Below are 22,211 nucleotides of genomic sequence, written 5' to 3' on the forward strand. Positions count from 1 at the left end.
CTGACAGGCTGATGATGTCCTAGAGCATAATCTATACGTGATAGACATTGCCTTCAACTTGGTATTCTGGTTTGTTGATGATACAAGGGCACGTTTTCCAGTGAGTTCTGTCTTGAGAGAATGAGCAGGAAAGGACAGGTTCCCCCTGGTTGGCTGGCTTCGGAGCAGATGGGACACAGCATCTTCTGAAAGCCTCCAGGTTCTCCTGCAAATAAATTTCTCAGATGCATATATTTAGGGAGACAATCCATCAATGAATGACAAAACCATCTGGCTCGAGGGACTAAAAAAGAAAAAAAATCTAGAGGTTGTAAAAGTTTACATTCTGATGAAGGGTATGTGTCTGGGATTTATTATAAGGAATTGATGAGTTTGGTTTGTGGCTTGTTTTCAGGGATTTTTTAACCTGGCTCTGCTAATTGAGGAAGGTGCTATAATCCCACATCATATTTTGGATTTCTTGGAAATTGACCCAACTATCCATTCTAATAACATCTCCATCCTCCAGGAACTGTATGAAAGGTGAGTTCAGAGCCTCTTTAGTGCTGTGGATTCTGGGGGAACCCAAGTGGGTGGTGCTTGCTTCTCGGTTAAAGTTAGAGTTTCTCTCATTATGTAACGCCAGTTATAAAAAGGTCCCAGGATTTGTTTTGATTCGAGAACATTCAGCTGGACCCAAACTATTTCCCTTTTTTAGCGTCTCAGGCTTACCATACAGAATGTGCTTGATCTGAAGTTAAACTGCTGACCAAGGTTTTCCACGAGAGTCGAAAGAATAAATATGTCTGATGAGACCATGCCTTTCTGCAAGATAGGGAAGCATTCTGACGCCCAGACTTTGGACAGACAAACAGAAGTATTGCTGGGTGGGCCCCATGCTTCAGAGTCCTCCTTGACCCATTCGTTAGCTTTTTACTAAGGACAGGACTGCTCTTTTTCAGAGGCTTCTGCTGGAATTTCAGGGCAGGCCCAAACCCTTTAGAAGTGGCTTCCTTTCTTTGTTTTTCATGGCGAGTGTGCCCATTTGCTCAAAGCAGGAGGTGGGTTTGAGGATCGGACAATGCGGGTCATGAGTAATGCCACCCAAGTTTGCCAGTCTCTCAGGAGCCCCTGTGTTTTTTGTTTTTGTTTCTGATTTTTATCTGTAGGTGCTGGAGCCAAAGCAGCGAGGAGTCCTTCAGCCCCTGTTCCCTGGCCTGGCTTTACCTTCACCTGCGGCTCATCTGGGGTGCCGTCCTACACTCTGCCCTGGTAGGAGCATCCTCCCCAGCCCTGCCCCTATGACCCCTGCCCCCTGTCAGTATCTGAGTCATGCTTTGGATTTTGCAGATCTACTTTCTGGGGACCTTTCTGCTGTCTGTACTGATCGCCTGGACCGTGCAGTATTTCCAGTTTGTTTCAGGTAAAGATTTATAAGAAGCCAGGGTGATATAAAAATGTGGGGATTCTTTTTCTCTACAGAAAAAAAGATGACACGCTCCCTCTTCACACCCTTGAACATGTTATTTCCTTTCATTAGATTGGTCCTTTGTGGGGTAGAGGCTCCCCCCAGGATGGTGCCATCGTCTGTAGCTGAGGGAAGGGCCCAATTATTGTTTTATTTGTCAAAGTAAGCAAGGATTTTTTTTAAAGATTTTATTTATTTATTCATGAGAGGTCCACAGAGAGAGGAAGAGACATAAGCAGAGGGAGGAGCAGGCTCCCTGCGGGGAGCCCAGTGCAGGACTCGATCCCAGGACCTAAGCCAAAGGCAGACACTCAACCGTCGAGCATCCCAGGCATCCTGGATTTTTTTTTTTTAAATAAGAAGCTTAAGAAATTGAACTGAAATGTGTTCTCCCATTGAAAATATACCCACCATCAATATCCTACTCTGTTGCCTTAGAACCCAGCTCTGAAGCCCCCTCCGGTATGAATTCTTCCTATTTATTCCAGTCAAGGAGTCAAATGTGTGGGATGATCAACAACATTCATGATGAGTAAACTACGCAGCCACGTGGATTCAGAAGGAGGGGCTGAGGAGGAATATGAAGTGAGCCTTTAGGGTCGCAGGATTTCCACCGGTCACTGCTAATTTTTCTGAGCTAGCGGAAGACCATCGTCGAAGAGCTAGACACTCCCGTGGCTTCTATTTGGGCTCGGAGTCCAGGCTTGGCTGCCCATTAGTTGTGTGACTTATGGCGAGTCATTTCACCTTTCTGATCTCCCAATTTCCCCCCCAATAAAACTAGGTTATAATAGTGGCTGTTTCCCAGGGACGTTACAAGGGTTCCATGAAAAAATTACGCACGACACTTACCCAAGTCACTACCGCAGGCAGGTTTAGCTGTTACTTTTGTCTGGTAGAGAAGACCCCCTCAGTAATGCGGGCTCTTGTGTTCCTCTCCCCTATCAGGCCATCAGATGAGCCAGAGGGGGGCTTTAGTGCATCATGGGGGGTATCTCCCACGTAGTAGGTGTTCAAGTGGCCAATCTGTCGGGGGAGAATCACAACTTTCCTCCAGCTGGGGCAGCCGCAGAAGGACATAATCACTCAGGAAGACCAAGGGGGCGCTTACAAATGGACAGGGGAGACCTGGCCATGGCATTAGAGCACTCACTCCGCCACTCTTAGTGTAGTGGCTCCGACAATGAAAAGCGAAAGGAGTGCATCTCACCACACATTCCTGGGGGGAAGGAAGTCTGCTGCAAGAGGCTAACGCAGAATCATTTCCCTCTGATTTTTACCTGAGGAGGTTAACAGGGAGCCATCAAAACCTGTCCAGATTTGATGCCCTGTCGTATGCCGGCTTATAAATCTTCCTCATGCAAATTCCGTCCCGTTCCTAAATTTGTTGCCAGGTAGAGCGCATTTATTTTGCATCTTGTCAGTGTTTTCCATTTCAAATTATCTTTGTCATTTTTACTCTGTAGAAATATTGTTATGATTATTACAAATGCAATTCCGTTAGAGGAGCTGAAAATTGTCTTTATGATTTTATGCCAGCTGGTAGCCATGAAAATTCATGGGCTGGTGGAATTGCTTTTATCAGAAGTTGTCTCTTTTTCCTGTCTTCCTGTCTGCATTATCAGTCTCTCCACATTCTCGCCTCCCTGTCCCTCCTGCCCTTTGATATATTTTTTTTTTCCTCTTTGCTATGTAGCCTTCGCTCTTTTGCACCTGTTCTTCATTTTCTGCAACCTCGGGCACTTCCTGGGCATACCCCCCACCCCACCCCCGTTACTGGCCCTAGACAAGTCTGGTTGGGCTCTTAAAGTTAATTCAATTCTATGCGCTTTGTTTTACAAGTGAAGAAATTGAGGCCACACAGATGAGGGGATCTACCCCAAACCACAAAGTCATGTCCAAGAAAGGACAGAGGGCAGCAGGATTTTCAAACTTTTTCTGACTCCAGATACAGTTGACCCTTCAGCAAAGGGGGTGGGGGGGGGTGTTAGGGACGCCGACCTACCCTGCAGTTGAAATTCTGCATCTAACTCTTGACTCTCCCAAAACTTCACTGCTGCCTACTGTTGACCAGAAGCCTTACCAAGAACATAAACAGTCAATTAACACATATTTTATGTGTTATACACATTATATGCTATATTCTTAGAGAAGAAAAATCATTATTCAGAGAATCATAGAGATAGTACATTTACGGTGTGTACTGTGCTTATATATTAAAAAAAACTCGTATAAGTGGATCCATCCAGTTGAAACCTGAGTTATTCAAGGGTCAACAGTATTTTAAAACAGTGGTTACTGTTCTATCTCTGACCTATTATCCCCTTATATAGAAAATATTCTGTAGCACATTTTTTGGTGCCTTGAAATGAATGATCGTTATCCTGTCTACACACGTATTTTTAAAAGTAATGCCCTAACAGCAAGATAAAGGGGAAATAAAAAGAAATTAATTCTAATAAAATGACACATACTTCAGTAGGTAAATTCTAGCCCCCTACTTTATTGTAATGTGCACATGCATCAACCCCAGGATGGTGTTTAACGCAGATTCTGACTCAGTAGGTCCAGGGCATGGCTCTGGGATTCCACATATCTAACAAGATGTTGAGGTGATGTCCACGCTGCTGTTCCATGGAGCATGCTTTTTGAGTAGTAAGGACCTAGAGGTAAAAAAAAAAAAAAAAAAAAAAAAGGCTCCATGCTATTTCCAAAATGTGCCATAAGTGGTGCCTACTAGCTCTGTTAGAACTAATGTTGAGAGTTAAAATACAGAGTAAATGATTTTTTTTCTTATTTTTAAAGTCCTCAACATAGTGCAAATTTGTCAATAACTTTGAAATAGGAGGTACTCTACTCTGTCAGAGATGAGGCAGTGGGGCACAGAGAGGCACAGAGGAGCCCAAGAGAAGACTGCTTCGAGGGCAGAGTTGCTACGATGGGTGGCTTGCCACCAAGGACCCGGTGCCTGGGGTCTGGTGACCTGCCCCGGGGGAGGAGGGCACCCCCTCGCAGATGCTGGTGATAGCCAGGGCCTCGTGGAGCAGGCTCAGGAAGGCAGTCTGGGTGCAGAGTGACCAGATTTGAAAGGAAGGAGCCTCCCTTAGGTAGCCTTGTGTAAGGGTTCTGCTCCAAGTGAGGAGGGATCTTTGTCATTTCACGATTTGCATTTCTCCGGACAGTTGTTCTTAAAAATTAGTGATTTATGGTCAAACTTTTAAATTGAGCTGTCCATCCGTCTTGCTTTCAGCTCCAACTACCTTCGTTTTCCTCCTGGGTTTATGTGCTCTGTGATGTGTAGCCCACACTGCACCGCCTCTGCCACACTAAATTGTCCCGTGTTCAGAAGGCTAGCTGCGTGGGACAGTAGCTAATGACACAGCCTCGCGAGCCATGCTGCCAAGATTCTGGCCCCTGCCACCCTCTGTGTGACCTTGGACAAGGGAGGGAGCCCATCTGTGCCTCGGTTTCCCTTTCTGTAGGGCAGCAGCAGCAGCTTTATACCCACTTCCCGTTGTATCTGAGGGAAGCAGATAACCAGGTAACAGAGTGTAAAGTGCTTAGAACTCAACATTTGTTGGGTAAATAGCTGGTAGCTCCCCGAGGAGTAACATCACGGGGCCTTCCAGTGGCAATCAAAGCATGCTGACATAGGTCGCGCCGGCACTTAACTAGCTTCCTTGATCTCAGTAACGGACACAATTCCCAGAGCCTAGTGGGTGTTTCTATGTAGTTAGACTCTTTCTAAAACACGAAACTCTTTTCTAAAGCATCTAAAAGATTTTTTTTTTTTTTTGCATTTAAGAGATATTGACCAGGCTCTCGAGAGAACCAAAGCAAATATCAAATATATGAAAAATATCACACATCTCCTGTTTCCTTTAAAGGAACTTGTTTTTATCTCCCAGCTGGTGTTCCGCTGGGCAGCCCAGTCTGTCTTGAGGTCCATGCCTCCCAGGGTAGCCCAAGGCTCCCTGGGTCATGGGTGGCACTAGGACTCCATCCATGGTCACCTGTCTGATAGCAGAATGCACACTGCCCTGGGCCTCCTCTGTCCCTCCGGGTCTACTGGCTTGGCAGCTTCTGGGCACCGAGGAGTCCCACCGGCTTTGCCAAAGCTGGGTGCTGTTCACCTTTTCCCTCTCCAGGCTTCCTTTCTGAGATTTATGGGGCTGGGGCTAGGAGGCCAAGGTGAAGGCTCAGCCGCCAGTACAACCCATAACTGGGCTCAGCCACATTCCCACGCTCCAGACACTCCTTTCCATGCTTCGCTGAGTCCCTGAAGTGCTCTGCTTCTCCCCTCCCTGTCGGGGACGCCAAGCATAATTGCCTTAATGGACTCAGGCTTTTGGGGTATAAAAAAAAAATCCCAAAGCAAAGTATATCTAGAACTGTTTCCATTTCTGCGCTGCCACGAGTCTCCCCCATCCCCTCCACCCCCGAGACACAGAAAGCATGGAGCCTGGCTAGCTGCCCGAAGGAAGGCAAAGAGAGAACAGAGGCACAAAATGGAAGGGCCCATTTCAGAGCGAGTCCTGCCCTACCAGTATTACTGGAAATTCAATGTCTCAGTAGAATGGCCAGCGTAGAGCAAGACCTGCAGAACTGGCAGCTCCTAGGTATGACGAGGCCACCTCTTAGACCAATGTCAGTCTGTTGACAACATGCATGCTGTAAGCCAACTCATTCCTTCTGCCTCCGTGGTTAGCCCAGTGGTCGTTTCAAACGAGTGGGATGATGTGAACAAGATTAATTAAACCGTTTCCACTCTTTTCCTGTCCTCTACATTTCCAGTTAATGAGGTTGCTACGAAAATTGCAGTGAAATGTCAGAAAGTGGCGCTCATGAAAAAAAGCAGTAGCCTTAAAGTCAGAGCTATTTGGTGGTGAGATTTCACTTTGCTTCGATCTCATTACCCTTGGCACTGCCCCAGTAGCTTGACTCATAAGACATGTTTAAATGACATGAATCCTATGCTTGTCCTGCCTCCCCCCTGCCCCCCCACCCCCCACCCCCAGATCCAGAGGCCTAGGTGAGGTAGGCTAGACCTTATTCATTGCCTAGGACTTCCAGGGCTTCCCCTCCCAAACCCGCCCCCGCCCCACCCCCACGTACTCCATCTTCGCAAACATTCTACTGACCCAGGACTGCCCCTGAGTATGAGGATATTCCATCATATTCTTTTCTTTTATGCTCCCATCTGGTCGACTAGCAAGCAAACCCTTTTCCTATGATGGGCCACAGCGGGTGCTGGCAAACCTTTTCTGTAAAGGGCCAGATAATGAACATTTGGGGCTTTGAGGGTCATCTCAACCACTTGGCTTTCATCGTGGGGCCAAGGCGGCCATTGACCGTACATGAAAACAAATGGGCATGGCTCGTTTCCAATAAAACCTTACTATGGATGTGAAAATCTGAATCTCATATGTTTTTCACCCATCACGAAATATTACTCCTCTCTTGATTTTTGTTCGACCATTTAAACATGTAAAAACCATTCTTAGACTGCAAGCCATTCGCAAACAGGCAGCGAGGCCCAATTGGCCCGTGGGCTGCAGCCTGCCAAGCCCTGGTCTACCACTGAGGGCCAGCTTTGGATCATTCTCACTAATGTACAGAAAATGGTCCCCCATGGGCAAATAATACAAGAATCTCTTCTATTTGGCTCTGGAATATATTCTATAATTTTTGAAGCACACACTTATTTCCCTGGTTACCTTGATTCCAGTCTGGTAATCAAATTAGCACGCATTTCAGGTGAGCAGAGACAAAGAGGCCACTTTAAAATTATGATGGGCAGTGGGGGGCTTGTCCAGTGATTGCAAACCCCTGATGGAAGGGGGAGCGTTCTCACATGGATAAGGACACATTTACTGTAGAAACATCAAGCATTTTTATTATGTTCTCACAAGATTTAAATGGTAGCAGTGCTAATTATGTATTCCTTCTACGTTTACACATTGGCACTTTTTTGTTTTAATCAGAAAACTGATTGCTGATTTATCTTGTTACCATGGTGATTTAAACTCTTTTCCCCCCAGAGCTTGAAAAGAAAAAAAAAATGCATGCCTTAGTACTTCGTGAATTTCCTCAGAGATCATCAGAAAGATAGATCTCAGGGCCCAAGGGGGTCTTGGACACCATCTGACCCAAGCCCTTCAGTTCATAGATGTGGAAACTGAGACCCATGAGATTCAGGTATTTTAGGATTAAAGTATCTACCACTCAGTACCTACCCCAAAGTCACCTGATATAGTGGCAGATAAATAAGCCTTGCCCAGACCAGGTCTGCTGACTGCAGCAAATGGTCTTTGTACCGTGTCACTGGGCCTCATGCTCCCTGCCCTGGTTAGATCACCTACCAGAGTGACGGCTTTAACCTAGAAACATCGCGTCATTCTATAATACCCTGCTTCCTCCCCGCCCCACCAACCACCATCCCTGTCCCGTCCATTCAAAAACCGTCTCTGGATCCACAAAATGTTCTGTAGGTGTTGGAAGGGGTTCTTAGGAAATTCCGTATCTAGAAAAGCCAGAGGCTTTGGAACTCATTCCTGAAGTCCCTAGAATGGCCTCGTGGAGGTGGAACTCTTGAAGTGTTTATCTAGAAGTCAGACTATCCCTGTGGTGTCATCATCTTAAAGCCAACACATTGCAGACAGACACTGGGAACCTTTAAAAATGGTCCCACCTAAAAAAAAAAAAAAAAAAAAAAAAAATCGTCCCACCTACTGAAAATTATATAAGACTCAAGGACTGCTAAGCTTGGTTAAGATCACTGCTCAACCACAAGCCAGCAATTGTTGGCACACCCTAGGGCCACTGTGTTAGTGTTACACTTGAGTATGTCACACTCGTCTGCAAACTGCCACCCCCATATCACAGATGAAGAAACCACAGCTCAGAGAGGTTAAATAACTTGCCTAAGATCACTCATCTGGTACATGTCAGAGCCATGGGACTCCTGGTCTTTCTGACTTCAAAGTTTCTGCTGTTTTCATAGGCTACTGGGGCCTAATAGAGAACCAGAGGAATCCCAGAATTTAATGCACCAACTCTTTCATCAGTCCTGCAAGCCATGTCCCTGAGATTCATAAATCTGAAGACACCTTTTCAGGGCAAGACAGGTATACTATCACTCGTATTAATAGCTAACATTTACTGAGTACCTATACATGCCAGACGCTGTTCTAGGCACTTTAACTCTATTGAATCCTAATAACAAGTTAGCGTGGTATAGACACTTTTATCTTCCCCATTTTTTAAAGGCAGAAGGAGAGTAGGTAATTTGTCCAAGTCACATAACTGATAAAGGAGAGTGGCCAGGGTGGCCAGTTTCCAGAGCCCGAAATCTTATTAACCAGGATACCTCTCAGCGTCAGCGTAGAAAGCAGAGTGTGCAGCCTCAGCACTACTGATAGTGGGAGCTGGGTCATTCTTCGTGGTAGGCAGGCTCTCCCACGCAGTGTAGGATGCGTAACGGCATCCCCGGCCTCAGCCCACCGTCCACAGTGGTGACAACCAGACAGGTCTACCAACATTGCCAGCTGTCCCCTGGAAACCAAGACTGCCCTATTTGAAAACCACTGACATAAAGTACAAAACTTTATAAGCTTCCCTATATTTATGGTGGGTCAGTCTTCTTACTAAAGATAGATTGATAAATAATTAAACTGAATAATTATGATTTCCAAGACTTCCGCACACTTTAAAGAACATAATTTAAACCAAATTTTATACTTCATCCAACTGGAATAAGAATGTGAATAAAATGAACACTCCTTTCTGGTTGACTGGTATAATCATGGCTTGCATTGCATCAACACCGTGAGAAAAAAGAGATGACCTCAGAAGACGCAGACCAGCGAGCTGTTCACTTGCTCGTTCGTTCTTTCTTTTTCTCTTTCTTTCTTTCTTTCTTTCTTTCTCTTTCTTTCTTTCTTTCTTTCTCTTTCTCTCTTCCTTCCTCCCTCCCTCCCTCCCTCCCTCACTCACTTCTTTCTTTCTTTCTTTCTTTCTTTCTTTCTTTCTTTCTTTCTTTCTTTCTTTCTTTCTTTCTTTCTTTCTTTCTTTCTTTCTTTCTTTCCTTTTCTTTTCTTTCTTTTCTTTTCTTTTCTTTTCTTTTCTTCTTTTCTTTTCTTTTCTTTTCTTTTTTTCTTTTCTTTCTTCTCTCTTAATTCAAACATTTGCCTGGAAGTCACAGCATAAAGGCAGAACTTAGAATCCCAGGATGTCAGAACCATTAGAGATCTTTGCACATCTATTCCAATCCACTATTTCATACAAGGGGACACCAAAGTCTAAAGAACCCAGATAAGGAGCGTAGAGTTAATTATCTAGTGAGTGTCAGGGCCACTGGACTAGAAGCATCTACCCTGGCTTGCTAGGGTCCAGGTGTTGGTTGTGTGTCATGCATGCATGCACTGGTTTGAATATTCAGCACTTGCATGTGTCTCTGCAGCCAGCGGTTCCCGTCCGACACCAGCCCGGTCCTCCTCAGACCCCCCGGCTCCCACCGCAAGTCCAGCTGTGACTCCAGCTGCAGATGCCTCCGCTCAGGACCGGCCCACAGTCACTAATAACGCAGAGCCTCGAGAGTGACCCGTGCGCTCCAGGTCTCTCCAGACAAGAGAGAACCCCGTCAGCAGCTGGTATTGGAACGCTGGGGCTAGGGCATTATACTGAAAAACACCATATATGTCTTGTCAAACTGGATGCGAATTTTGCACTTGGTGTCTTTTTTTTTTTTCTTTTTTCTTTAATCCAATTATAAGGAAGTACCCAGAGCAGGCAGTGGGTAAACCAGAGGTTATCAGACAAATACAAGGAACATCCTGAGCACAGGGGTGTGTCAGGGAGGTTGACTGGGTCACTGTTGAGTCCATCCCTAGTGATTGTGTGTCGGGGAGTCATAGTTTGCCCTGTGGTGTAGCTGAATCCGTGCACACTGCGGCGTATTTTAAACAGCTTAGCCCCTTGGTTGTTCCCATCCACTGAAGAACAGAAAATCGTGACCTCTCCACCCGTTAGAGAATATTTCGGTGTGTTTGCCACAGCCCTGCTCCTCCAAGTCGAAAACACAGACTTCAATTAGGCTTCCAAGACCCAGCAGTTCTAAGGCACCTTGAAATAAATAGGTTGTGGCTGGAAATGCAGGGGAGGCGACGGCTTTGTAAATGGGTTTACATTTTCCTCCTTGACTTTTTAGGGTCGTGCTTCCGAATCATTTAATGACATTGTTGGATATCATTTACTTTTCGATTGAATCCATAAAGTAACATGTAGAAAATTCTTAGTATTTAACTGTAGTCTTCTCCATGAATTACCCATTAGAATAGACTGGCAGCAAGTGGAATATGCAGGAAATAAGCCTTTAGCTCATAGTTCCATCCCTACCCCTTATGCCTGCCTGAGTCTGTGGAAGGTGTATGTGTGAGAGAGAGAGAGAGAGAAGAAGAAGAAGAACAGACTGTCTGTACACTGTATGCTGCTAAGGTAGTAAATAAATCAGTAATGCAATATTGTGGGTCCCAACTACTCTTTGCACTACTTTATTTACAGTAGTAAATAAAAATTATTTTTATACTGTTGACTCCGGGAAAGTGGCTTTTTTTCTTTTTCATGGTTACTGTCGTCCTCATACAGAGTCCTAAGTTCCATGCATTCTCTTCAAGGAGGCAAAAAAAGAAAAGAAAAAAAAAAAAAGGCCTCCTTATGAAAGGATTCATTTCTGGTAACCCATTAATGTTTACAGATATAAAGATGGAAAGAGTCTCCTCTCTAGGCATCCCGTGCTCAGAGTCTGGCCCCTGTGATGTTTACACGGTACCAGACATTGTTTCAGGGCCTCTGGATACCCTGGGGCTGTATTTATATCGGTTCTGGGTGGCATCTGTGGTCCATCCTCTTTCTCCAATGTGCGCTGTGTAGACTGCTCTTATTTTACCAAAGATTATCTTTTCTGGAGAGAGCCAGACTTTGGGGTCTGACAGCCGTGGATTCAAATTCTAGCTCATAGCCTTGAGCGAGTGATTAACCCTCTCTGAATCTTGGATTATTATTTATAAAATAAGGGTCATATGAAGTCCACCTCTCTTGACTTTTCATATGGTTTAGACGAGGTAATGTAGGTAAAACCTGCAAGACAGTGTCCTGACCATGGTTGCTTGTTACTTTTATTAGGAAGAGAAATCTGAGGGGCATCTGGCTAGCTCAGTCAGTAGAGCATGCAACTCTTGATCTTAGGGTTGTAAGTTTAAGCCCCGTGTTGGATGTAGAGATTACTTAGAAATAAAATCTTAAATAAAAGAGAGAGAAGTCAGAGAGTCCAGATAAAAGGCTCTTTGCTCTACGTGGATCTTCTCTTCATGACAAACACTCACTCTTCAGTTGCTGGGATCATAAGACTTCAGACAGCTCACTGGGAATTGCCATCAGCTATAGGGACCTGCCCAAGGTTATGTCTTGGCAAGAGAACCTCATGGTCAATGACTTGTTGATGTAGGGCAGGCTTTCTCAACCTCAGAACTATTGACATTTGGGACCAGATGGCTCTTTGTTGTGGGGGCTGCTTTATGCATCATAGGATATTTAGCAGCAGCATCCCTGGACCCACTGGAGGCCAGTAGTGCATGTACCCCACCACCACCACACACACACCCATTCCCTAGTTGTGAGAACTGAAAAATATCTCCAGACATTGCCAAATGTTTCAGGGGATAGAATGGAGGGGGAAGGAATCACCCCCTGCCACCCTTCACCTTAAGAACAACCTATATAGGAAAAAAAGGCTTCTTGCCTCAATTTGGAACAGCCCTGAAGGGCCATCCCAGCTCCAGAACACCACCTTGGTGGCAACCTCATTATAATTCAATTTCTCCATCTGTCTTCCTTGTTTTTGTATAGGATGTCCTGACACTAGTCCCATAAAACTTCACTTGCAACGTGCATCTTAGAAGAACACAGCTATCTTGGTCTGCTAGAGCTGCCATAACAAAGTATCACAGACTGAGAGGCTTAAACAACAGAAATTTAATTCCTCACAGCTTTGGAGCCTTGAAGTGCAAGATCAAGGTGTCAGCAGGGCTTTCTTCTTCTGAGGCTTCTCTTCTTGGCTTAGATGGCTATCATCGGCCGATGTCTTTTTTTTTGAGATTTTTAATTTTTTTTAAATTTATTAACGAGAGAAAGAGAGAGAGGGGCAGAGACACAGGCAGAGGGAGAAGCAGGCTCCACGCAGGGAGCCCGACGCAGGACTCGATCCCGGGACCCCAGGATCATGCCCCGGGCCGAAGGCAGCGCTAAACCACCTAGCCACCTGGGCTGCCCTTTTTTTTTTTTTTTTTAAGATTTTTTATTTTTTTTTATGTCGATGTCTTCACACAGGCTTCCCTCTGTGTGTGTCTGTGTCCTCACCTCCTCTTATAAGGACACCAATCATTCTGGATCAGAGCCCACCCTAATGGCTTCATTTTACTTAATGATATTTGTAAAGGCCCCATCTCTGAATACAATCACATTCTGAGACATTGAGTGTTCAACTTCCACGTGAGAATGTTGGGAGGACATAGTTCAGCCCATAACGCCAACCTGAAACACTGTGGGAGGTTGATTCCATTCCAGAACTTGGACTCATGAGAGCCATCCTGATCTGAGGCAGTTGTCCAAACATGCTCATCTCCAGGTAATGCTGAAAAGAGCTGGAGTTGTTCCAGCACCAAAGTACTTTCAGGCAAAGCTGGTAGGTAGGTCACACATCAATGCATGCCCCAGCTTAGGCATTTATTCTCTCAGGAGTTCTCAGCCTATATGATCTGGGTCCAGCTCACACCTTCTCAAGCCTTGACCACCCTTTTCTCTCCTCAAGTTCTAAATTCAATTCCTATGAGGCTAGTGTTAAGAGAACTGGAACAGAACACTGCAGAATGAAGTCAACATGGGGTAATCATGGGGAAAAGGAATGGAAGAGTGGGGCCCAGAGGTGATATTCACTTAGTACCCTATTGTCTCCTCCCTTTAGGACATCCTCAGACCAGGGGTTATAGACCAGTAGATTGTGAAACAAATCTAGCACACAGATGTGATTTCTTCGGCCCACCCAACATTTTTAAAATTTTGAATCATTTCCTAACATCTTAAAATCAAGGATTTGGGGCTTTTCCTAATAAAATCTGAAGATGTTAAAAAAAAGTAGCTTTCATGGCTGCATGACAAGAACTAGCTGAAGCTAAGGAGGTCTGCCCCTTTTAGATAGAGCCTGTGCTTTCTCGTTTACTCCAGTCCCCACCATTCCCTGCTGATTTACACCTAGCCTACCTAGGCATTTGAGTTTAAAAACCATGCTTTGGATTTCCTTCTCTTTATTCTTACTGGTCACATTTTGGCAAATCTGAGACTGATGCCCACATTCATCTACTGCTTGCTCATTGCCAAGCCTCTGTTAGCTGGGGAAGTGGTAGTCTTTCTTTCCTCTCTTTGGTAGAGGGAGATGCCAAGTTGTGATTCATTGGAAGTCCAAATAAAATGTCTAAAAAAGCTGTAGGATTTAATGTCAATTAAAAAAATCAGTAGTTTTTCCTACATCAGCAGTAATAAAATAAAATATTAGATAATTAAAATGTTAAATAATTTCCTTTATAACAGCAACATAGCTATAAAATGTCCAGTAAATTCACTTAACCTTTACAAAGAAAACTAAAAAATATTAAAGATATTAAAGTACTTAAAAGAAGATATAAATAAAGTAATATGCCTTGTCCATGGATAAAATAAGAATATATAAATATGTTAATTTCTTCAAAATTTATGTATAAGTTCAATATTTCAGTCAAAGTCTCCTGATTTTGTGTTTGTGAAAAACTGACAAACTGATTTTATTTTTATTTTATTTTATTTTTTTATGATAGTCACACACAGAGAGAGAGAGAGAGGCAGAGACATAGGCAGAGGGAGAAGCAGGCTCCATGCACCGGGAGCCTCATGTGGGATTCGATCCCGGATCTCCAGGATCGCGCCCTGGGCCAAAGGCAGGCGCCAAACTGCTGCGCCACCCAGGGATCCCTGAAAAACTGATTTTAAAATGTGTATGAAAGAATATAAGTCCATGAATAGGGTAAGAAAATTTGAAAATGAAGAGGAAAGAGAATTGACCTACCAAACATCATTTTACTACAAATCACAGTAACACAGTGGGGCGGTGATGAAAGAATGGACAAATAGTTCAAAGGGGAACAATGGAGAGCTCAGGAGCAGACCAGTTATAAACCGATATTTGGTGTATGATAAAGTGTCACCACAAACCAGTTGGTCTAAGAATGGAATGTTTAGTAGATAGAGTTAGGAAATTGGCTATTCATAGTAGAAAAATAAGATGAAAATTGTATTTCATGTCCTTTATACAAAAAGTCAAATTTAATTAAAGACTTAACTATGAAAGACAGAACTGCAAGGCTAGTAGGAGAAAATGCAGGAGAGTATTTTCCTGATTTTGAATCAGAAAGGATTTTTTAAACAACAGATGGATTTCTTTTTTTCAAAAATGAAGGATTTCTGCTCTGATAATCATAGACAAAATTGTCAGACTGGTGACAGATTGGGAGAAGGCATTTGCAACATCCATCACCACAAAGGATCAATATCTACAATGTACAATGATTGCACACTAATCAACCACAACAGAAAACGTAGTAGAAAAAAGTTTCAAAGCATATGATCACGCAATTCCCAGAAGGAGAAAAATCTAACGATTTACAAGTAGTTAAAAGGCTGCTCAATCCAACCTGAAGTTGAAGAAAGACAAATTAAAATTAGAAGATATCACTTCATATCCACATTTTGTAAAATGAGGAAGACAGGTAATACACCGAGATATGAGAAATAGAAGCTCTCATGCCTTGTTGCAAGAGGGCAAACTGGTGCTCAATGTGACAGTAACATACTTAGTGAAAATTAAGCATTTATTATCCAGCAAGCCTAACTGTTGAGGATGGGCTCCACAGACTGCACAGTTCTGACAGGGTATACATAGGAGAGGGGATGTTCATCACAGCACTGTCTCAGAGAGCAAGGAGATGGAGCAGTCTAGGAGACTGCTCAGTAGGAGAATGGATGTAACAGATGAATGTAATGGAAAACAATGCAGCAGTCAAAAAGGAAGGAACTAGACCTATGAGCAGCCACATAGAAAGGTGTCAAGAGGGGCACCTGGGTGGCTCAGTAGTTGAGCGTCTGCCTTCGGCTGAGGTTGTGATCCCAGGGTCCTGGGATTGAGTTCTGCATTGGGCTTCCTGCAGGGAGCCTGTTTCTCTCTCTGCCTATGTCTGTGCCTCTCTCTCTGTCTCTCATGAATAAATAAAATCTTTAAGAAACAAAAAGAAAGAAAGGAAGCTAGAGTAGCTTTATTAATATCAGACAAAATAGACTTTAAGACAAGGAAAGTTACAAGAGACAAAAAAGGACACTTCATTATGTTAAAAGGGACAATAAATCAGGAAGATAGAATAATTAGAAATATAGATGTAACTAGTAACAGTATCAAAAATGTCTGAAGCAAAAACTGACAGAAATAAGTAAAAATAGACAAATCCACAAATTGTTAAACATCAACACACTTCTTTCAGTAATACAACAACTAAAAATAAATCAGTAACTATATAGAAAATCTGAATGACAAAACATCTTTAAAATGTTTTAACATAAAACGCTCTACCCCCAAATCACAAAATACACATTTCTTTGAAGGAAACATGAAATGTTTACGAGGATAAACTATATCCTGAACCATAAAACAAGTCTCAATAGAATTCAAAATATAGAATCTTACAGAATCTATTATCTGACCACAATGGAAATAAATTGCAAGTTAACAAAAATAAAGCAACTAGACTAGCTGGAAAAGAAACAATACATTCCTAAACAACCCACTGATCAAAAAGAAATCTCAAAGGAAATTAGAAGACATTTTGAACTGAATAATAATATACAAATAACACATCAAAATTTGTGGCACTGTGCGACGTTAACTGTTTATAAGAAAAGAGGTAGATCTTCGGGCACGTGGGTGGGTCAATTGGTTATTGGCCAACTCTTCATTTCAGCTCAGGTAAGGATCTCAGGTCCTGGAATTGAGCCCCAAATTGAGCTCTGTGTTCAGCAGGGAGTCTGCTTGAGGAATCTCTCTCTCCCTCTCCCTCTATCCCCTCTCCCTGCTCACATTTTCTCATTCACTCTCTTTAAACTAAATAAATAAATCTTTAAAAAAAAAAAGAAGGAAGAAAAGAGGTAGTTCTCAAATCAATGATATAAATTTCTACCATAAGGAAAAAGAAGAGCAAAATAAACTTACAATAAACAGAAGAAAAGAAATAATAAAGAAAAGATATTAATGAAGTTGAAACCAGAAAAATAAAGAAAATCAATGAAATCAAAGCTGATTATTTGGGGGGGAATCAATGAAATTGATAAAGCTCTAGAGAAAAGACACAAAATTGCCAATATCAGGAATAAATGAATAATATCACTATAGATCTTACAGACATAAAAAGATTAATAAGGAATATTAGGAAAGCTTTACACCAATAAATTTGACATCATACATAAAATGGACAATTCCCTAAAAGACATAAATTGCCAAGGCTAATGTAAGAATAGTCAATGTGAATAGACCACAGCTTTTAAGGAAGTTGAATTCATAGTTTATAAACCTTTTCAAAAAGAAATTTCCAAGCTCAGATGACTGTAGTGGTGAATTCTATCAAAAATTTAAGAAATGAGGAACCTGGCTGGCTCAGTCGGCAGAGCATGTAACTCTTGATGTTGGGGTTGTGAGTTTGAACCCTATGCTGGGTGTAGAGATTACTTAAGATTTTTAAATTTTTTAGGAAAAATATAATGCCAACTCTACATAAACACTTACATGAAAATTAAGAAAGGGAGGGATGCCTGGGTGGCTCAGTGGTTGAGTGTCTGCCTACAGCCCAGGGTGTGATCCTGGAGTCCCGGGATTGAGTCCCACATTGAGCTCCCTGCATGGGGCTTGCTTCTCTCTCTGCCTATGTCTTTGCCTCACTCTCTGTGTCTCTCATGAATAAATAAATAAAATCTTTTTTAAAAAATTAAGAAAGAGAAATATGTCAGAATTTATTTTATGAAGCCAGTATTACTTTGACATAAAATCAGACAAAATATTACAAGAGGAGAAAACTAAACCACAGATCAGTATCTCTCCTAGACACAGATACAAAAACCAAATATTAGCAAATTGAAACCAGCAATGAATAAACAAGGTAATATATCATGATCAAATGTAGTTCGCCCTGGGAATTCAAGGTTTTAATGATTGAAACCAATCAATGTAATTCACCATATTAAAAACAAAAATATATATATAAAACAGGATCATCTCAATGGGTGCAGAAAAGACATTTGACAAAATCCAACATTCCATTATGATAAAACAGACAGCAAATTAGGAAGAGAAGGGAAATTTCTCAATTGCATAAAGGGTATCTACAGCAAAAGTTATAGCTACATTCCCTTAAAAATGAAAGACTGAATGCTTCCCTCTAAGATGGGAAACAAAGCAAAGATGTCTACTCACTTCAGTTTTATTCAGTATTGTACTGAAAGTCCTTTGTAAAATTTCTAAGAAATACATAAAAAAGATACTATAACAACTAAATGACCTTAGTACACCTGTAGGACCCAATGACAACATACAAAACCAAATTATATTTTGATATATTATCAATAAACAATTGAAATGGGATCCCTGGGTGGCGCAGTGGTTTGGCACCTGCCTTTGGCCCAGGGCGCGATCCTGGAGACCCGGGATCGAATCCCACATCAGGCTCCCGGTGCATGGAGCCTGCTTCTCCCTCTGCCTATGTCTCTGCCTCTCTCTCTCTCTCTCTGTGACTATCATAAATAAATAAAAATTTAAAAAAAATTAAAAAAAATAAATAAACAATTGAAATGTCAAAATTCTTTAATAATTACTTACAAGAACATCAGATAATATGAAACATCTAGGGAAAAATTTAACAAAAGATTTATAAGATCTGTATTCCAAATCAAAGAACATTACTGAAAAACATTAAAGAAAAACTAAATAAAATGAAGATATAGATCATGTTCATAGGTCAAAAGACTTAATTTCTTAAAGATGTCATTCTTCAAATTTATTTATAGATTCAATGAAATAGCAATCAAAATCGTGGCAGGATTTTTTTTGGCAGAAATTGCCAAGCTGATCCTAAAATTTATATAGAAACACAAAGGACCTAGTACAACTAAGGCAATACTGAAAAAAAAAAAAAGAGAAACAAAACTAGAGGACTGACACTACCTGATTTTAAGATTTAGAATAAGCTATAGTTATGAAGACAGCATGGTATTGCTGTAAAAATAGACATATAGATAAATGGCACAGAATAGAGATTTTAGAAATTCCCACACATATATGGCCAATTGATTTGCAACAAATTGGCCAAGACATTCAACTGCCATGGAGATAGAATAATCTTTTCTTAAAAACAACAACTTTTAAAAATAAAATTAAATAAATACATACATACATACATACATAATAAAAAATAAAAATAAAAACCACTTGAGAGTCATAAGCAAAAAATTGAACCTATACCTTACCTTACACCATAGAAAAAATTAACTCAAAGTGGATCATAGATCTAAATGTACAGGACAAAACTATAAAACTTCTGAAAGAAAATATTAGTCATCTTGAATTGACAAAGCTGTTATGTAAAGGACACAAAAACATGAACTATAAAAGAAAAATATCAATAAACTAGATTTCATCAAAATGAAAAATTCTTGCTCTTCAAAAGACACTGTTAACACAAATGAAAAAAACAAGCCACAAACTGGGAAAACATACCTGCAAATAAGGTATACAACAAAGGACTTGTATACAGCATATGTAAAGAACTCTTACAACTCAATAAGACATCAGAAATCCAATACAAAAAAAGACTTGGGGGGTGAATGAACTGAACAGACTCTACATCAGGCTAGCGATAGGGATGCCAAATAAGCACATTGAAAATATACTCAGTATCAGTAGTCATTATGGAAAAGCAAGTTAAAATCACATCGATATACCACTGCAGACTTACGAGCATGGGTAAAATTAAAAAGATTGATCATACCAAGTGTCGATGAGGACACGAAAAAACTAGAATTCTCATATATACTGCTTGTGGGATGTAAATGTTACAACCACTTCAGAAAAAAGTTTGGCAGTTCCCTAAAAAGTTAATAGTGTCAATTAAACATTAGTTTAGTTAAGTTAGTGTTGTCAGATAATACCACGGAAGTTAAATTTGAATTTCACATAAATAATAAATAATTTTTAATATAAGTATGACCTAAAAATTTAATGGGACATATATATTAATAAATTACTTGTTTATCTGAAATTCCATTTTAGTGGGTACTTTGTATTTTTATTTACTAAATCTGGAAACTCTACTTCCCATACAGCTCCCCCATTCCACTCCTAGGTATTTATCCAAGAAAAATAAAAATGTATGTCCACTTGCACATAGTGTTCATAACAGCTCCCTTTGTAATAGCCCTAACCTGGAAACAACTCAAATGTCCATGAACAAAAGAAGGGATAAACAAATTATAGTATATCCATACAACACGTTACTATCCAATATAAAATAAAATTCTAGAAAATACCAACTAATCCATAGTGACAGAAAGTTGATCAATGACTGCCTAGGGCATGTAAGAGTGAAGTGAGAGATGGGGGGCAGGGAAGATGCTTTTGAAACTTTGGGAGTGATAGATAATGTTCATTATCTAGATTTTGATGATGGTTTCACGGGTGTTTCCACATGTCAAAACCTATCAAATTCTGGTCTTTAAACATATGCAGTATGTTGTGTGTCAATGACATTTCAATGAAGCTGTAAACTTTTGTTTTTAATTTTCCTGTGTGAATTTACTCTGTGTGTAACACTGTGTGAAACTTCATGGTGGATAAAACAAACATTTTACTTACTTGGAGAGAGAGAACTGACAAATACGAAAAGGTAAATAAGAGCACGAGTATTAAGCAAGATGAAACTTGGGGTAATATTTGTAAACATTAAACCAATGCATCTTAATTTCTCCTACAACTCATGTTCCTTTGAAGCTCTCTCCCTCAGAGAGAGCCCTGAAGCTTATTACTAGAGAGTGGAAGAAAACAGGTGTTTGACTTCATTAACAGGATACTGGGCCTGACAGCTAAGCCTGGTGGGGGAAAGGATGGGTTTCTCACATTTCTTTAGTTAAATCAAAGGACAGATTTGGAGGACTAGCTCAAAGATTTTTCTATCAATAGTGGAGAGACAGTATTCCTTCCACTTGTGACTAGATGCTATGGTTGCAAGAGTGTAAGAAGAAAATGCACTCTTTATAGCCAAAGGAGGGTGGGGAAAAGAAAGAAGAAAATGCACTCTTTATACCCAAAGGAGGGTGGGGAAAAGAAGAGAGGAACAGAGTTTGAAAGAGGAAAGCACATGCCATGGTTCTTCTTTTTTACACCCTCTCAGTAGCCCCTGCCCTCCCTCCATACCTGAGGTTCAACCAGTACTTCTGTTTTCTGTAGCCAAGGGCAAGAGCCTGAAGCTTCCCTGAATCTTCCTGGCTTTCTGTGTGGTCTGAAGGTGTCCAGAAATGTGTGTGCCCTGAGGGAGAAATGGGGAAGGTAGCTGAGGGTGCTGGCTGTCTGCTTTAAGAGGGGCTGCAGCTATGGGAATCTTTATTCACTTTTTAGGTAGGCTCCACACTGTGTGGAGGTCTCATGAGACTCAAGGTCTCATGACCTTGAAGTCAAGACCTGAGCTGAGATCAAGAGCCAGATGCTTAATGGACTGAGCCACCCAGGTGCCCCAGCTATGGAAATCTTTAAACATCAATGAAAGCAAGAGTGGAGTTCATTGGTCAGCAGAAGTTGGAGAAGACGTCCCTGAAGCAGTGGCCAGGCCAAGGGAAGGGACCACAATCTTGTTGACAGCAGATGTTTGCCTCAGAGGCTGGCCTGATGGCTAGACGGTATGAAGACTCCATACACCACCATAAAAATGCTGTAGGTTACACCATTGTACCATCTTACAAGGAAATTTGGGGGATGGGGGAGATGATTCTGAAAGAGGAGGCATTTTACCTAAAGAAACTGATCAGGGCACCTGGGTGGCTCAGTGGCCTCTGCCTTTGGCTCAAGTCGTGATTCCGGTGTCCTGAGATCGAGTCCTGTATCAGGCTCCCCACAGGGAGCCTGCTTCTCCCTCTGCCTGTGCCTCTGCCTCTCTCTGTGTCTCTCATGAATAAATAAATAAAATATTTTTTAAAAAAGAAATTGAACATCACCCAAAGATACTGCATTAGTTTATTACTTTGGACGAAATAGATCCCTCACCCCAATCTCCCCCACCAATCCCCACCAATACCCAGAGGATGTACACTCAGAAGTAAGTCTAGACTATGAACAAACTAAAGAAAATATATTTCCAGTGCACATCTTGGTGTGATGCACATACATTTGGAACCCATTGCCAAGATAATACAAGATACATTTCAGGGCATTCAGTGGCGGAAAGCACTAGTGGTAGCGAGGAAGTGAGGGGTAGTCACAGAGGTGGGGGCTGAGTCCCTTCAGCTGGGAAGGATTTTAGCGAGGCAGATCAGAGGCGCATGTCAGCTGGGGAGGGCTGCCTGGACAAGGGTCTGCAGGTGAGAGCATGCACAATGT

At 41.8% G+C, this 22,211-nt stretch overlaps 1 protein-coding gene and 1 long non-coding RNA gene across 7 annotated transcripts in view; one reads left to right on the forward strand and one right to left on the reverse strand.

Annotated features, from left to right (window-relative positions):
- Nucleotides 1-11,039, forward strand: part of SEL1L3 (SEL1L family member 3) — a 99,920-nt gene extending 88,881 nt beyond the window's left edge. For 3 of the 6 annotated variants that reach the window (XM_038533548.1, XM_038533547.1, XM_038533550.1), the window contains exons 21-24: nucleotides 395-522; nucleotides 1,149-1,251; nucleotides 1,330-1,402; nucleotides 9,909-11,039. In XM_038533548.1, the coding sequence (XP_038389476.1) occupies nucleotides 395-522; nucleotides 1,149-1,251; nucleotides 1,330-1,402; nucleotides 9,909-10,048 (444 nt within the window). In that variant the 3' untranslated portion in view covers nucleotides 10,049-11,039. Of the gene's footprint in view, nucleotides 1-394; nucleotides 523-1,148; nucleotides 1,252-1,329; nucleotides 1,403-8,450; nucleotides 8,589-9,908 lie in introns of those variants that run through there. The other 3 variants (XM_038533552.1, XM_038533549.1, XM_038533551.1) reach the window with 3 other exon arrangements.
- The window catches only part of LOC111095313, a 30,598-nt gene continuing 12,333 nt past the window's right edge, over nucleotides 3,947-22,211 (reverse strand). The window contains exons 3-4 of the long non-coding RNA XR_005357359.1: nucleotides 21,036-21,147; nucleotides 3,947-4,110 (exon numbers count right to left, since the gene is read on the reverse strand). This is a non-coding gene — a long non-coding RNA (uncharacterized LOC111095313). The remainder of the gene's footprint in view (nucleotides 4,111-21,035; nucleotides 21,148-22,211) is intronic.

Source organism: Canis lupus, chromosome 3, assembly GCF_011100685.1.
Source record: "Canis lupus familiaris isolate Mischka breed German Shepherd chromosome 3, alternate assembly UU_Cfam_GSD_1.0, whole genome shotgun sequence".
Classification (NCBI taxonomy): domain Eukaryota; kingdom Metazoa; phylum Chordata; class Mammalia; order Carnivora; family Canidae; genus Canis; species Canis lupus.